General features: G+C 36.5%; 2 protein-coding genes across 2 annotated transcripts; one reads left to right on the top strand and one right to left on the bottom strand.

Annotated features, from left to right (window-relative positions):
• The first annotated feature begins 4,773 nt into the window (after positions 1-4,773).
• On the top strand, positions 4,774-5,612 carry LOC136261123 (metallophosphoesterase domain-containing protein 1-like). The gene is made up of 3 exons (XM_066055093.1): positions 4,774-4,881; positions 4,932-5,131; positions 5,600-5,612. Exons 1-3 carry the CDS (start codon positions 4,774-4,776, stop codon positions 5,610-5,612), a joined length of 321 nt encoding a protein of 106 aa, XP_065911165.1.
• A 2,842-nt stretch (positions 5,613-8,454) lies between these two features.
• Positions 8,455-16,052, bottom strand: LOC136261122 (metallophosphoesterase MPPED2-like). The gene is made up of 7 exons (XM_066055092.1): positions 15,848-16,052; positions 12,096-12,300; positions 11,835-12,034; positions 10,339-10,490; positions 9,000-9,074; positions 8,650-8,733; positions 8,455-8,534 (listed from the first exon to the last, which is right to left on the bottom strand). The coding sequence occupies exons 1-7, from the start codon at positions 16,006-16,008 to the stop codon at positions 8,455-8,457; spliced, it is 957 nt and encodes a 318-aa protein (XP_065911164.1). The 5' UTR covers positions 16,009-16,052.
• Between the last annotated feature and the right edge of the window lie 182 nt (positions 16,053-16,234).

The following is a 16,234-nucleotide window of genomic DNA, read 5'->3' as shown; positions in this document are numbered from 1 at the left end:
TTTGATCTTCCGAGTGAAAAAAAGTATTTTAGCTACATGACTAATGATCGAGTTTTACCATTGTTCCATTATACTTAAGACACTGCATGTGCACTAGTCAAATAGCTACTATACAAAATTACACAATCAAAATTGTGCATACAAGAAATAGTTACAGGCTTATTCACAATTTACTAGAAGGTGTTGTGTTCCCATATTTCTTTAGAAAGGCTTCCACAACTTGATTAAACTCTTTAGCATGCGATAGTTGAATGTGATGCCTTCCTTCGTCAAAATTGTGAACAACAGAACCTGGAATGTGCTTTAAAAGATGGTCTGGATGAGACTTAGTGACCATTGGGTCCTTCACTCCATGCAAAATTAATGTCGGACATTTTATATTACTAACCACTCCTGTACATATGTCTCCACCAGAGTAACAGTTCTCTTTAATTTCACCAAAGCATTCGTTAGCTAAGGCCTGAAGCTCGTCTTTGCCATATTCTTGCTCAAAAAGTTCTCGTTCATTTTGTTTCCATTTGGAAACGTCCCTAAACGCCTGTAACAACTTGGTATCTTCCTTGGTTGCACGAACCATAGCACCCCATACACTCAAGGTTTTCACAGCGTTAGGATAAAGAGAGGCTAGTATCAATGCTGCTATTCCTCCATAGCTTGATCCTAGCACTGAGAACTCCTTAATACCTAATGCATCCATTAAGCCTTTGGCGTCCTTTGCATCACTTTCAAAATTGCTTATACCAGAATAAACTCGTCTTGGTGGTCTGGAGTATCCATGTCCCCTGGGATCAAACGCCACAATCTTAAAGTCCTCCCGTGATCCAAAGTAGTCTAACTGTGGAGCGAAGGCTGATCTTGTAGTACCCAAGAACCCCGGTATGCACACAAGGGCGTGGTCACCGTTTCCTCTACTATCATAATATAATTCAACTCCATTGCAGTGGCGGATCCAGGATGGGGCATTTGGGGCAAATGCCCCCCCTTCAAGAAATTGCATACAAGATCGAGATACTCTAATAGAGCAGTCAATTACTCTAATAAAGCAGTCACAATGTTCATGAGGCAGTGTAGCTTACCTATGAAGCTATAAATAGGATTTTATTTTACATAACAGACGTGATATAGTTGGTAAGGATAACTAGCTATTATTGTCCTGACCTTTTTTTTTTTTTGGTCTTCAACTGGTTTTCAGCAAGTTTTTTTGGTCTTCAACTGTTTTTCAGAAAGGTGCCCCCCCTCTTTCCAAACTCTGGATCCGCCCCTGCATTGACCAACTTCTTACCGGATTCCATTGTTCTTAACTTGTGATGGATACTGCTAGATATAAAATCAATCCTAGGTATACCTTTACGAAAGGTTTTAATCATTCCAGCCTATGTTCCTAATAATACATAATAGTCTCGAGTAGCGGCCAAACCGCTTTTTTCCTTGTTTGGAGTGATGCATGGTTTCTCAAAAACGCGGTCTGACCACGCGAGACTGTCCACACAATTGTCTCTTATAACGCGCATCTTTAATAATAAACGCCTATTGTTGTTTCTATTACCTAAATATTTAGAAGGGGAAAATTTTCGCTGATTTCGCGATTTTGGGGGTTATCATCGGAAATTTTATCCTTGAAATATTTAGACCTCATACTATCTAATACATTTTGAGAGTGTTTGCAAATCCGTGAAAAATTAATTTTGGCAACATTGCTCAACCTCGAAATATTTTGAGGGGAAAATTTAACGGTTTTGGGGTTATCAGTGAAAATTTTCACCTTGAAATATTTATAGACCTCCATAATAGTCTAATACATTTTGGGAGTGTTTGCAAATCCGCAAAAAAATTATTTTTAACAACATTGCAATTGCTCAACCTTGAAATACTTTGGCTATACAGTATTAACTTCACAGTCCCTGTACCTTTACCCTAACCCCTTTATTTTAAAATCAATCAATCAATAATAAATCAGCAACAATCCTTGCTACTGATTGGCCATGATTGATTTATTATTACGAAGTTACTATTGTTCTGGCAGCCAGAGATATTTTGTCAGGGCTATTGTTCAGGCAGTCCACTAGATATCTCTCACTATCAAGCACACTAGTTTTATGCTATGCTCAGAGTATTCAACTTTAGGGCACGCGTCTAGTAGGTTGCCCCGCCGGAGCATTCAACTTTAAGGATGCGTCTAGTAGGTTGCCCTGATAATTCAACTTTAGGGGACACAAAAAGTAGTATTAGCATTAGGGTTAGGGTAGGGTTCAGCTTTGTAGGGTTCAGCTTTGGTTTCTTCTTCAACTTTGTCTTCAATATATATATAGAAGTTACTCCATTCTTAGCCACGTAGTACAATGGCTAAGACTCTGGGCTAATGCACTGGAGGTCCCAGGTTTGATTCCTGATCAAGGATTTTTGTGTTTTTTTCTGTTCGTTTGAGGACCCTTGTTTTGTCTAAGTTTTATTTTTATTCATGTGACTGTCTTCCGGAACAATAGCAATAGCCTTATTTTATTATTATCTGGCATGAGCATGTGCAGTTTATTGTTACTGAAAACGTCGTGAACCTGACCGAGTTTAGTAGCCAATTCAAACACAGGTACTGGAATCAGAGGGACATGGCGTGTAAGCATAGTTTTGTCACCCAGACCGCACTTATCAATTTTAAATTTTTCCTGCACTTATCAATTTTAGATTATAAGCACGCATTACTCGTACCCAGCCGGGCTCACGCTAATGCGCAAACACTGTCTGGTGACAATACTTGAGTCTCTTGGGCCCGGGAGTATGATCCAGCCAAAATATTGGCTGGCCAATCAGAATCGATAAGTTGCATAATCACATGAATGTATTGGAAGTAGATGAAAAAGCAGACGGTTTACAGCCATTTATCAGAAGTTACTCACCTAGGTTGTTCAAGATGTTTGTTGTCAAGTTGTATTTTCAGATCTCACCTTATGAATTGTGATTCAACGTTTCACCAGAAATGGAATGCTATCCTGTACTAGCTATAGTTTATTGACAATCATGAACAGAGAAGAGCAGCTAAGATGAAGAAATGGGTGTGAGAGATCTAGAAGATTTAAAGAAAGGCAAGTTATATAGTGCCGGTAGTCACGTGCATTAAAATAAAACTTAGACAAAAAACCTAATAAAGCTAGAAAAAAAAGTAGCCTCGGCTCAAATACAGCCATGCCAATAACCACCTTACCACCAATGCTGCAGTTACTGACCTCCCTTAGTTTTTACCATATAAACGTCTAACTGAAGTGACTTCTATATATATAACAAGAGTGAAGAAGAAACCAAAGCTGAACCTGACCCTAACCCTAACGCTAATAACTACTTTTCGCATACCCTAAAGTACAAGACTTGAGGCAAACTACTGGTCGCGTGCCCTAAAGTCAAATACTTGGGGCATATTACTAGACGTGTGTCCTAAAGTCGACTACTCAGGGCACATTGGATATGTGCCAACCCTAGCTCGCCTTGATACAACCAGATAATCCAGTTAAATGATGGACCATTGCCAGTAAAATAGCTGTTCACGTTCATAACCAGTGCCGGCACTATATCCACTTTGTTAAAGAAACAGCACAACAAAGGGAAGCTAGATTAGCTAAGATAGAGTTTCCAACTCAAAATAGGAAGGTGCTTCCTTTTGTTGTTTCTAGAGATTTTTACACAGACTGATCTTTAAGATAAAGCAATATTGGATTGCTTGTAGCATTGGGTATCAACATGAGCTTACATCACAAGAACATACAAAAAGTGGTTATGTGACCAAAAATACCACAATAATTACATATAATCATTGGACAGCTGTTTTGAAAATCATTGCAGTTTAGGGTGGTCTAAGTCATAATTGTTGTATTTTTTAACCTTATATTAAAGACTTCTAAATGTTGTAGTGCTATAGCACATCCTGTATCGCTGTAATGGGATTGGGACTCTTGTACTCAATTTTGGGGTTCGTGAGGCATGAGCTACCCCTTGGAGCTCTGCTGTCACCTTGTCATCATAAGGGCATACCAAATTAATTTTCATGTTTTATTTCTAGTATGCTAGAAATAAAATTAAGTACTGTACTAAAAGTACATTTAGTACTAGGACCTTACTGGAAGTTTGAAAATGCCCGAATGGTTTGCATTCTTCTCATGCTTCTGTTGCACCATAACAGATGAATTATCAAAATTTATGGAATTACGACATCAGCAATGTTTGTAAATAGTGTATGTGTTAGGTCATTGAATACTTTCACAGCATATCCATACTTTTTTGCACTCAAAAATCTCTTTAGATTTTGTTTAATAGGCAACATGTTATTTTTAAAATTGGTACAAGAAAGTCCTGAAATTGTTCATGATTGTTTCATAAAAATTTAATTTTGCACATACATAATAATTACACTATTATTTATACATAATAATTACACATACCCTACATAATAATTACACTATTATTTATTATTTTTTGTGACTTACTGTATGCCTTTCATGAATTTCATAAAAATTACATCTTGAAAGTACTGTATGCTAGACTAGTATGTATTGCTTAATTTTTACATGATTGTTTTCTTTAGCAATTAAGGGATCGGAAAGTATTAATTGGACATCCTGATTTTTAGAACTAGCACAACATCAATTTACGTATTTAGTATATTATTTACATAGGATGTTTGTTGCAGCATGGGTACTTTTGTGTTCTTCCCTGTAGAATAGAGCCTCAACCTCATGATGTTCCAGAACCTGATGGTCACATTAGGATGGTGTGTATATCTAGATCATAATGGAGGTACCCCATGGTGATATCCTAGTACATGCTGAGGACTTTACCAATGTTGGCTTGGTCAGACAGTTTAAAGAGTTTCTAGCCAAACTACCTCATAAACACAAGGTAAAAGAGTTACATAATACTAGAAATCTTTATTTGTGTTTGTTTTCAAGGTGGTCATTGCTGGTAATCATGATTTGACATTTGATCATGACAATTATGACACACTGTACAAAACGTTTGTCAGTCATGGTCATCGCGATCCTCTTAATGCCAAGAAGTGTCGTAACATTTTGCTGGATGCTGATGTGTGTACCTACCTGGAGGATAGTGAAGTGACCATTGAGGGATACAGAATATATGGATCACCATGGTAAGTTGCAGCTATAAGGTGGGAGGCAGCATGTACATATGTGTGTTTGTGATACAATGGTCTCTCTCCCTGCATGCTGCAAGTTGTGTAGGAGCATATATATGGGTCAGTATATATAATATTGTAGTGATCTATATCTGCTGCTGTTTCCAGTTATATATACTATAATAGTAGACAATGTCACGACAGTACACACAGCAGAGATCTTGTACGGAGAATGTACCCAATCCTTTTCAGATGGCTAATGCACTGGCTATAGATTGAATAAATTTTCCATTGTTAGCTATCTATGATTTCACACAAAAGACTCGCTGGTATATATGAGGGCCAGTATGTAGGCAATAAGGTAAGTATCTATACATTTCTGTAGTATAGCTACACAATTTGCTACCACTTGGGACTCAAATTTATTAGACATGCATTTTGTTAAAGTAAACTATTATTATAATTATACTGTGTACTGTGCAGGAATTATGTATGATTATAATGCACAGGTGTAATTATAAAAGTGTTCAAATCATTACAAAACTCAGTGTATGTGGGAGCGTTAACAATGTTCTGGGGTAGATTGTTCCATAGTTTAATCACTGAAGGGAAGAAGGAAAATTTAAAACTGTCCACTCTAGTATTAATAGCCACTTCATAGAAAGGCGGGAATGGGAGTTAAGCAATCATCTGGAATATCATCTAAACGATGAATGGTTTTATACAGCATTTGTAATTTTAATTTTTTTCCTTCTGCTCTGCAGGGTGGGTAGATCGAGATCAGTTAACATTGTGGAAACACTGGAGAATCTAGAAAAGCCTTGCGGCAGATCTCTGTACAGCTTCTAATTGATTAATGTTAACACATGTGTGTGGTCCCAGACTGTGAAAGCATACTCCATAATAGAGCGAACCATCAAAAATGTGACCAAAGTTGGAAAATCACCCTTACCTGAAACAATTAAAATTTTTGAAACTAGCATGGTGCTGTTGATAGCAGAAAACACTTTTCAAATATTTTTAAACTTTTTGTTGTAATCCAAGGTATCTATGGTTTATTCTACCCTTAAATGGGTAGGAATTTAACTTACAATGCTGTGTTTCAGAACTAAATATTTAATGTGTCGAATGTACCCATAAGGGTGATTTTCCAAAATTCAGTCACAAATAGACATACAATGATTTAGTTTTCTGTACAAATTGCCTCACTACTGTTTTAATTGTTTGAATATTATGACTGCTCTATTAGAGTATTTGACTGTTGAAGTATTTTCCCTTTGCATACAAAAAAACTTGGTAGGGCACAAAGTATCTTGATATAAGTACCAATGTTTATATGCTGGATGCATGGTAGACAGCAAACTAGAAGCTTCTTTAAAGCATCTTGTAATAGGGTAGTTTTTTGTTTGGTTTAGTTGGAGTTACTTTCATCAATGTGTTTTTTGCTTCTTTGTACTCGGAGTTGGGGTAGTTACTTCAGAAAAGTAACTAGTTACTTTTATCCCATGTATCTTACTTTTTAAAAGGTAACTATATATCTAGTTACTAGTTACTTTCATAGATACGTTATGCTTGTTTGTTAGCTTTTGTAACATGATTATTTTGCCCAGAACAAGGGAAGAAGAGAACTATATCAAATGGTACGGTAGCACCATTTAAGTAGGGATCCCCTGAAATTTTGCGCACTGTCCAAAATTCTGCCTTTGAAAATCATCCTAGGGACATCTTACGAGACGAAAATCAACTTTACAGACTAGCATATAATATATAAATGTAACAAAACACTTACAAGTGGCCAGATATAGAATTTTTTTAAATCGCCAAAACTCAAATTTTAGACTGACTGCCTAACTCACAGTCGCAAGGCTAGAGGCCAAACAAAGCAGCGCTTTATGCCACATTAACAAACTCACCAGTGGGATGTGCCTTTTGGGGTTCCAATGAGTGTAATCCCTCTGCACCTTGTCTCTTCTTTTGTCTTCAATCAGGCTGCTTGTCTTCTTCATCCAACGAAACCATATCGAGGCATTAATTTTCTGTATCAATGTTTTCTTTCAGCTGCATATTTAGACGCCACAGAATTATTTCAGAGCTGGATTTCAGAAGCGCTTCAGCCCTGGCGCTACTATAAGAGGTATACTAGCTAGATATCTGCAACTTTGTGATTAGGGATCCCGTTCATGATAGGTTTGCGACTACACCCATCAAATAAAGATCTAGGTGGACTAATAACGATAGAGTATGGAGACCACACCTCTTAACAATCCAGCTATTTACTTAACAGTAAACAAGATAACCTCACCCCTTATTGGTCTAGCTAGCTAGCTGCACACCACTTGGCTGACTTACGATACTCTAATACAACAGTCGTGTATGATATTCTAATAGAACAGTCACTGTAGCTAGCTGTGCTACAACAAAAAACTAAACAAACTAGTATTTTAAAAAATGTTAATTTAAAAATGAAGTGGGATCTATGCAACAAAAAAGTAGTGAAACAAGAGATGAATACAGCACAGCTTGGTGGGAAAGTCCCTACTTTTGGCACATTAGCTACTTTTGCTCAATGCCAAAGTAGGGACTTCCCACTGAGCTATGCTGTAATACCATCATTCATCTCTTGTTCCACTACTTTTTGTTGCATAGATCCCTACTTCATTTTTAAATTAACAATTTTTAAAAATACTATATTATTATGTATACTTTCTGAAAACAATGATTCTGTAGCCATTTCAGCTCAGTTTCAACTGTTACGTCTGTATACTCAAGTTGAATCATGAAGAACAGTACACAGAAAGTGTTTACATAATGTGGCTGTAGAAAAAAATTTGAAGTGCTCTTGCTTTTAAAGCATAATTACCTATAGTTACAATGTAACTGTTATAACTAGTTACTATTGTAACTTTTTAGGAAGTTGTAACTAGTTACAAGTTGCTAGTTACAAAGCAAGTAACTAGTAATATTATATTACCAGTTACTGTTAAAGTAACTATAGTTACGTAACTTAGTTACAAAGTAAATAGTTACCCCTAACTCTGTTTGTACTGCTGTATCTTATTTTCAATAATTAATCAATGAGGAACTTAAAGCACTTTTATTTTCAGCACTTTGAACTCTTGAGTCCTGTATAGAAAGCATTCTAAACCCAAATTTGATGAAACTTAGAGTTTATAAGTGGAGACTACAATTGTAGTTATGTATAATCCTAGGGGACCAAAATTTTCAGTGAAAATATTACTCCACTGAAAATTTTGGTCTGGATTTATTTTCCAGACTAAAATTACTTGAAATTTTTGTTGAAATTAGTCTGAATTTTAGTCTGAATTTTAGTCTGAATTTTAGTCTGAATTATACAACAACTTTAAACAGGCTGTAGGAGCAGGAGTCTTACAGACCTTCAGCACTTGTGCTGTAGAGCCTAGTTAATAAATAAATTTGGTTCCACACGGGGTACTTTGAGATAATATGTCACTCTCTAGAGTTCCTATGGATACATATACATGAAATCGACAAGGAGAAAGCGTTCTGATTACCTGGCAGACTCCTGTAAGCATTCAAGTGTAAATCAGATGGCTGCAGGTTGAGGTCCAGTAATGGATTTTTTCTCCTTTCTGCACCTTTTCAAACATAACATCTTTAAATAGGCTGTAGGACCAGGTGTCCTACAGACCTTCAGCACTTGTGCTGTAAAGCTTTAATTAAAAAATTTTAAATGTTGACTGGAGACCAAAATTTTTATTAGACCAAAACTTTCCTGGAAAACCAAACTTTGTTACGCCGTAGTTTATTTCTAGACATTTAGCATGATATGTATACTCAACTTGGTTAATGCTTCAGATGTTGGTCAAATACTGATGGAAAATGTGATGTATAAAGTACAAACCTTCATGAATGTGGCCAAATACGTGATACTTTGGCTTTACTCTAGTCTGAATGGTGTGTAGTAGATCAACACAACCTGCAGAATATAATAAATGCTTCACCAATTTCTATTACTGCAACCCATAAAATTTACTTGGTTAATCATTAGCTTATATAGTTCCAAGAATCGATGCACTATTCCACCACTTGATACTTAAAAACAATGTCCAAACCCTTATTTTTGAAATCGATCGTGACACCACTCAAGTGCGGTTACTATTGAAGGTGTAGCATTTAACCAAGTATTCAAAGTAATGTGCAAAGTATTGCACAAGTAGTTACATTGGCTGCAGAAAAAAGTTATATATCACCAATGGAAATACAAGCATAAAGCCATTGTAATAGTTTCTACAACACTGAAATTTCTAAAAACTTATCTAAATACAGATTGATTTTTAGCTATATACTAGTACTGTCATTAGCTTTCTTTCGTTGTAAAATAATGTTCGTATGCAAAATTTTTACGAAAATTTCTTGCACAAAAAAATTTATACAAGATGGAACTAATACATGAAAATTTTTATCACAAAATTTTTTTGCACGAAAATAAAGCAAATTATGGTATAGTATACACTATACTAGTATACATTATACTGTATAGCCTAAATATTTCAAGGGGGAAAATTTTTGCTGATTTTGCAGTTTTGGGTGTTATCAGCGAAAATTTTACCCTTGAAATATTTTGACCTCCATATAGTCTAATACATTTTGAGAGTGTTTGCAAATCCACAAAAAATTTATTTTTAACAACATTGCTCAACCTCGAAATATTTAGGCTATACGGTACTATAGTAGTATATAGTATATCTATAAAAGAAAGCTCACTGATCTGCTCTGCCTCCTGAGGGAGGCATAGCAGATCAGTGGTCAACTGTGAGATCTGCAGTGCTACTCAGCACATTAGTGATCATTAGTGAGGTGAGTTGTGTGTTGACTTCCTCAACTGGAGATACCTATCTGCTGGTCTGTAATCATTTTAGAGAACCTCTCCAGAGGTCTCTAACCATTTTTGAGAATTTCTCCAGTGATTTTATAAAGACCTCATTATCTTCCAAAGATCAAAGGATTTTATAAACCCTGCATCTTCGATAGAAGCTGTACTTGATCAAGAGTATAGTTCCACAATCGATTTGAAAATAAGGGCATAAACATTGTTTTCAACCATCAAGTAGTGGTCAAGTTTGAATAGTCGCTACATCAAGTTTTGGAACTAAGGTAATAAACGCCATAAGGAAATACCTTAGCACTTTAACACTCAAAAGAGGACAAGATTTATGTAACTGTAACACATACATCCTTACCAGCCCTCAGCTGAGAACTACACAAATCTCCATGTCCCACTGGTGGACCATGAGTAATCAGGATGTCCACACCTTCAGGAATAAGGTCCCACTTCTCCAAACACTTTTCTCCTCTTCTCAAATTAAATGCCCAATTACAAAATTCTGGCTGCCTGTAAATTACCACATATAACTTATTATTCTGCTACTAAAATATTATCTGCAGTTGCAGTATCTATAAACTGGGAATTGATAGATCACTATACAGCAACACCTATATACAGTATAATATATATATATATATATATAGTATTTAAAATATTGTTAATTTAAAAATAAAGTAGGGATCTATGCAATAAAAAGCAGTGAAACAAGAGATGGATGATGGTATGACAGCATAGCTCAGTGGGAAAGTCCCTACTTTGGCATTGAGAAAAATAAGTATTATAGCTGATATACATGTCAAAGTAGGGACTTTCCCACTGAGCTATGCTGTAATACCATCATTCATCTCTTGTTTCACTACTTTTATTACATAGATTTTTAAATTAACATTTTAGAAAAAAATATTAGTTTGTTCAGTTTTTTGTTGTAGCACAGCTAGCTACAGTGTAACTTGTCACTGTTGTATTAGAGTGACTGTTGTACTAGAGTGTATCTCGAGGGGTGTGCAGCTAGCTAGACCAATAAGGGGTGAGATCATCTTGTTCACTGTTAAGTAAACAGCTAGATTATTAAGAAGGTGTGGTCTCTGTACTCTATAAGGTGTGGTCTCTGTACTCTATTGCTATTAGTCTACCTCGATCTTTAAACTGATGGAAGTGGCCGCGAACATATTGTGAACTAGATCCCAATCGCAAATTTGCAGATATCTAGCTAGTATATCTCTTATAGTAGCGCCAGGACTGAAGCGCTTCTGAAATTCAGCTCTGAAATGATTCTGTGGCATCTATATATACTGCTGAAAGAAAGTGTCGATACGGAAAATTAACGCTTCAATATGGTTCCGTTGAATGAAGAAGAAGACAAGCAGCCTGATTGAAGATAAAGAAAAGACAAGGCACAGAGGGCCTACACTCATCGGAACCCCAAAAGGCACATCCTACTGGTGAGTTTGTTATTGTGGCATAAAATGGTGGCCGTACGCTGCTTCATTTGGTCTCTAGCCTTGCGACTGTGGTCAGTGAGACAGTCAGGCAGTGAAACTAATATTCAGGCGATTTTAAAAAATTCTATATCCGGTCACCTGTAAGTGTTTTGTTATGCTGTATTATATATTATATGGGCTAGTACTATATCCGTAAAGGTGATTTTCGTCATGTAAAGTGTCTCTAGGATGATTTGTAAAGGTGGAATTTTGGGCGGCGCATGAAATTTTCAGGGCGATCCTTACTTAATGCCCCTACACAACTTACAGCATATAGGGAGAGAGACTAATGTATCAGTACGAGATGATATCAATAGAGTCTGACACACAAACACATATACATACATGCTGATAGCTACAACTTACTTACCATGGTGATCCATATATCCTGTATCCTTCAATGGTCACTTCACTATCCTCCAGGTAGGTACACACACCAGCATCCAGTAAAATGTTACGACACTTCTTGGCATCAAGAAGATCATGATGACCATGACTGGCAAATGTTTTGCACAGTGTGTCATAATTATCAAGATCAAACGTCAAATCATGATTACCAGCAATGACCACCTTGAAAACAAACACAAATAAAAAAAAACTTCGGATTTCTAGTATTATGTAGCTCTTTTACCTTATGTTTGTGGGGTAGTTTGGCTAGAAACTCTTTAAACCGTCTGACATCACCCTCCAAGCCAACATTGGTAAAGTCCCCAGCATGTACTAGGATATCACCAGGGGGTACCTCCATATGATCTGTACGATTATGAGTGTCTGATATACACACCATCCTAATGTGACCATCAGGTTTTGGAACATCATGAGCTTGAGGCTCTATTCTACAGGGAAGAACACAAAAGTACCCATGCTGCAAACAAACATCCTATGTAAATAGTGTACTAAATAAGTAAATTGATGTTGTGTTAGTTCTAAAAATCAGGATGTCCAATTAATATTTTCCGATCCCTTGCTAAAGAAAACAATCATGTAAAAATTAAGCAATACATACTAGTCTAGTCTAGCATACAGTACTTTCAAGACGTAATTTTTATGAAATTCATGAAAGGCATGCGGTAAGTCAAAAAAATAACAAATAATAGTGTAATATTATATGCAGGGTGTACATATATGCAAAATTAAATTTTTATGGAACAATCATGAACAATTTTCAGGACTTTCTTGTACTAATTTTAAAAATCACTTGTTACCTATTAAACAAAATCTAATAATTTGAGTGCAAAAAAAATATACCGTGAAAGTATTCAATAACCTAACACATATGCTATTTACAAGCATTGCTGATATCGTAATTCCATGAATTTTGATAATTCATCTGTTATGGTGCAACAGAAGCATGAGAAGAATGTAAACCATTTGGGCATTTTTAACACTTTCAGTAAGGTCCTAGTACTAAGGTCCTAGTACTAGAACTAGCTAAATGCATATTTAGTACAGTGCTTAATTTTATTTCTAGCAATAAAGCATGAAAATTAATTTGGTATGCCCTTATGATGACAAGATGACAGCAGAGCTCCAAGGGGTAGTTCACACCTCACAAGCCCCAAAATTGTGAGTAAGAGTTCCAGTATTTAGTAGTTTGAAATATTTAATTAGTATATTTAAATGCAATTTAATCTTAAGTAGTTTTCTAACCATCAACATCAAATGTCAATTACTACAACTATAGTCGTCTTGCCTAGCAGTAAAGTTGCAAGATATCACAGTCAGAACTTTAATCACCACCCTCAAACGAGACCTGAAGGTTCTCATAATTGAGTGTGTGAGCTGCTGGAAACGAAAATAACTGTATTCATATTTGATTTCAGGATTTCTTATTTATAATTGAATTTCTCAGATAGTCATGAAAGTCGATGTCTCAGCTTGTAAGCTACTCCTCAACTAGAGCTCATGCAGTATGTTGCAATTACAGACAACATGAGCATGCAGCATGCCAAAAAACCCTGGCCACTCCATGTTTCATGGACCGTTTGCCCTCAAGTAGTGACCCGGCAGGTATAAAAGTGTAGTTGCAACTGACTGTTTTATTAAAGTATGTATGACTGCTCTATTAGAGTATCTCAATCTTTATAGGTGCAGGTGCTCAAGTCCTAAATAAAGTGGGGGGGGGGGAGCTTTATTTCCTTTTCTTTGCTACTGCACCTGTATTGATGATTAGAGTCTACAATGTATATCATTATTTTAGCACTCTTTTTAAGAGATCATGTAGTTTACCAAATACCGACCTGCCGCATCTGTGAAACAAGATTAATACCTGCCGTATCCGTAAAACAAGATTAATTATGCAAGCTAGAAGGTTAGAGAGCTACAGGTGACACATGGATGCTCATGTTGCTAGAAGATGAGCTATTACTTGTATTTAATGAACTATCATCATCGTCAGTTACCATTACATTTCCTTAAGATGACGGCAGATGCTCTTGTATTTTCTTAGTTGTGTGCTCTTCCTGTGAGGGGTCCATCACTTAAAGCTAACTTAATATCTAGCTTACAACGTCTGTGCAACCTGGCAGTTAGGGTTACCTGTGGTCTATGTAAGTTTGATCATGTTTCTGACAGTCATCATCGTCTTTGGCTGGTTGCCATTTAACCTGCTAGTGCAGTACAGAGCACTCATCATGACGCATCGCCAGTATATTAATCATACTCCAATTTCTTTTGAGCCACCACTTGAATTTGGATCAAATCATTTATATGAGACCTGTAACCACCACACTATTGCCACTTTGGTTGTCCATAAGAGTATGTAAAAAGTCATCAGACCAAGTAAATAGTACAGATGGTAAACTGTTCCACCACATTTTTGCTTTAGGCCACTTCGACTAAATCTTTTGTTTCTCGGGCCCGACTGATCCTATATTTTTCAGCATAAAATAATTATGTTAATCATGTGATCACCTTGCAAAGAGTGATAACACCATGAAGGAGTTGCGAATTTATCTTTAAGCTCTCAAAAAATAAGTAACACTAAATATCTCAACATGTAGCTGCCTACTCACAAGTTATACAGCAACCGTAATGTAGCTTAGCCACCGTTTGACTTGCAATATCACTCTTCAGCTAGCAAAATAGCCTATTTTTATTTTTATTTTACCGACTTACCGACCTTTATTTGGCTGAATTTCGCCCAAGAAACATAAGATTTAGTTGAAGTGGCCTTACAGTTGAAAAAACATTGACATCTACTGAGTTAATTTTTATTTTTTCCCTCTCTTTTGTTTTATGTTGTAATGTTATGTATTGTATTAAATATAAGTTTTGTTGTTGTGTACGTATGCATTGTGTAGTGTACTATAGTATGTGTGTCTCTCTGCCAGAGAAGAACGGCCACAGCTGATTGGTAGAGTTTAAATCAACAATCAATTAACCATGCAGTTCTACTAAGAGGCAATAATTATTTCACTTCAAGTAGAATCAATCTGTATAGCATTTGGAACACATCATACTATGCTTAGTTATAAACAGTTACATGACATGTGTTTACACCACTGCCAGTGTAGTTGTAGATTAGTTACTGCACCACTCAGTTGCTTCTGCAATGAGTTTTGTACCTCCAAACCTAGCAAGCTAGCTATGAGTAACAGGTGCATTCTCATAGTATGCACTTTGTTTGCCCTTGTAGTACCTGCTCCAAGTCTCCTCGCCCACCAAACTTCAGCAGTAATTTTTTTTTTTTCTTCTCGCTCTCTCTTAAAATAAGTACTTAGCTATATAAGTAAGTTTATTATTAAATACACATGTAAGTTTTAAAATTATAGGATAGTTCAACTACACTGTATATACCAAATGTAAATGTATGTAATAACCTTAGCCAGCTAACTTAATTTCATTGTAATTTTATACATTCAATTGTAAATGTAAGTTGTACGTATACTTTTTCTGGCTGTGGGCACCAGTTGCCCACAGACCATTAATGCAGGCCTTGCCTGCATTAAAAAGCAGTTAAAATAAAAAAAATAAAATAAAATTCATATGAGTACCATTATCACTATCAGTGTTATGCACCTATCAATGTTAAGCCCCACTACCCCCCTCCCGGGCTTACTAAGGGATTAGTGGGGGATTTTCGCCGATTTGATCAGAAATTTTGCCCCACTAGTGGGGCATTTGACCGTTCGAAATTTTAGGCGTTTGCTTTAGCTTGCGAGCTATGAAAATTAATCTGTTTCCTAAAGTTTATTCCAGCGATACTACATGGAGATTTGACCACTAGTTCTTCCCCAGTGGGTGGAGAATTTGATTTTTCAAAAAGTCAAATCCCCACCATTTCCCCCACTACGCCCGGGAGGGGGGAGATGGGGGATAACATTGATAGGTGCATTACACTCACATTGTACAATAGCTGTGATGTACCAAGATTTTTAGTACCTTTTAAGAAATTGTTCCACGTTAAGTCTCATCATTTGCCACGCCAGGGTCGGATCGTGGGTGTGTGGCTGTACTCGCGGCGTCAAACTGGGATCATGATATGGATTATCACTTGGCTGAGTGGAAGAGCTAGGAGTACCACTTGAACCTAATCCAGACATCGCCTTCCACTACTACACGCCCTCGTCCTTACCACATAAGCGCTAGCGCTGTAAATATATAGCTATGCACCTACCGTATAGTTTAATATTTCGAGGGGCAAATATTTCGCGGTTGAGCAATGTTGCTAAAAATTTCGCGGATTTGGCAAACACTCCCAGAATGTATAAAATGTCGCTGACAACCCCCAAAACCGCGAAATCAGCAAAAATTTTCCCCCTAGAAATA

The sequence above is a fragment of the Dysidea avara genome, chromosome 7 (assembly GCF_963678975.1).
Source record: "Dysidea avara chromosome 7, odDysAvar1.4, whole genome shotgun sequence".
Taxonomy (NCBI): domain Eukaryota; kingdom Metazoa; phylum Porifera; class Demospongiae; order Dictyoceratida; family Dysideidae; genus Dysidea; species Dysidea avara.
Note: the sequence above shows the minus strand (reverse complement) of the source record. Positions and strands in the feature narration are given on the sequence as shown.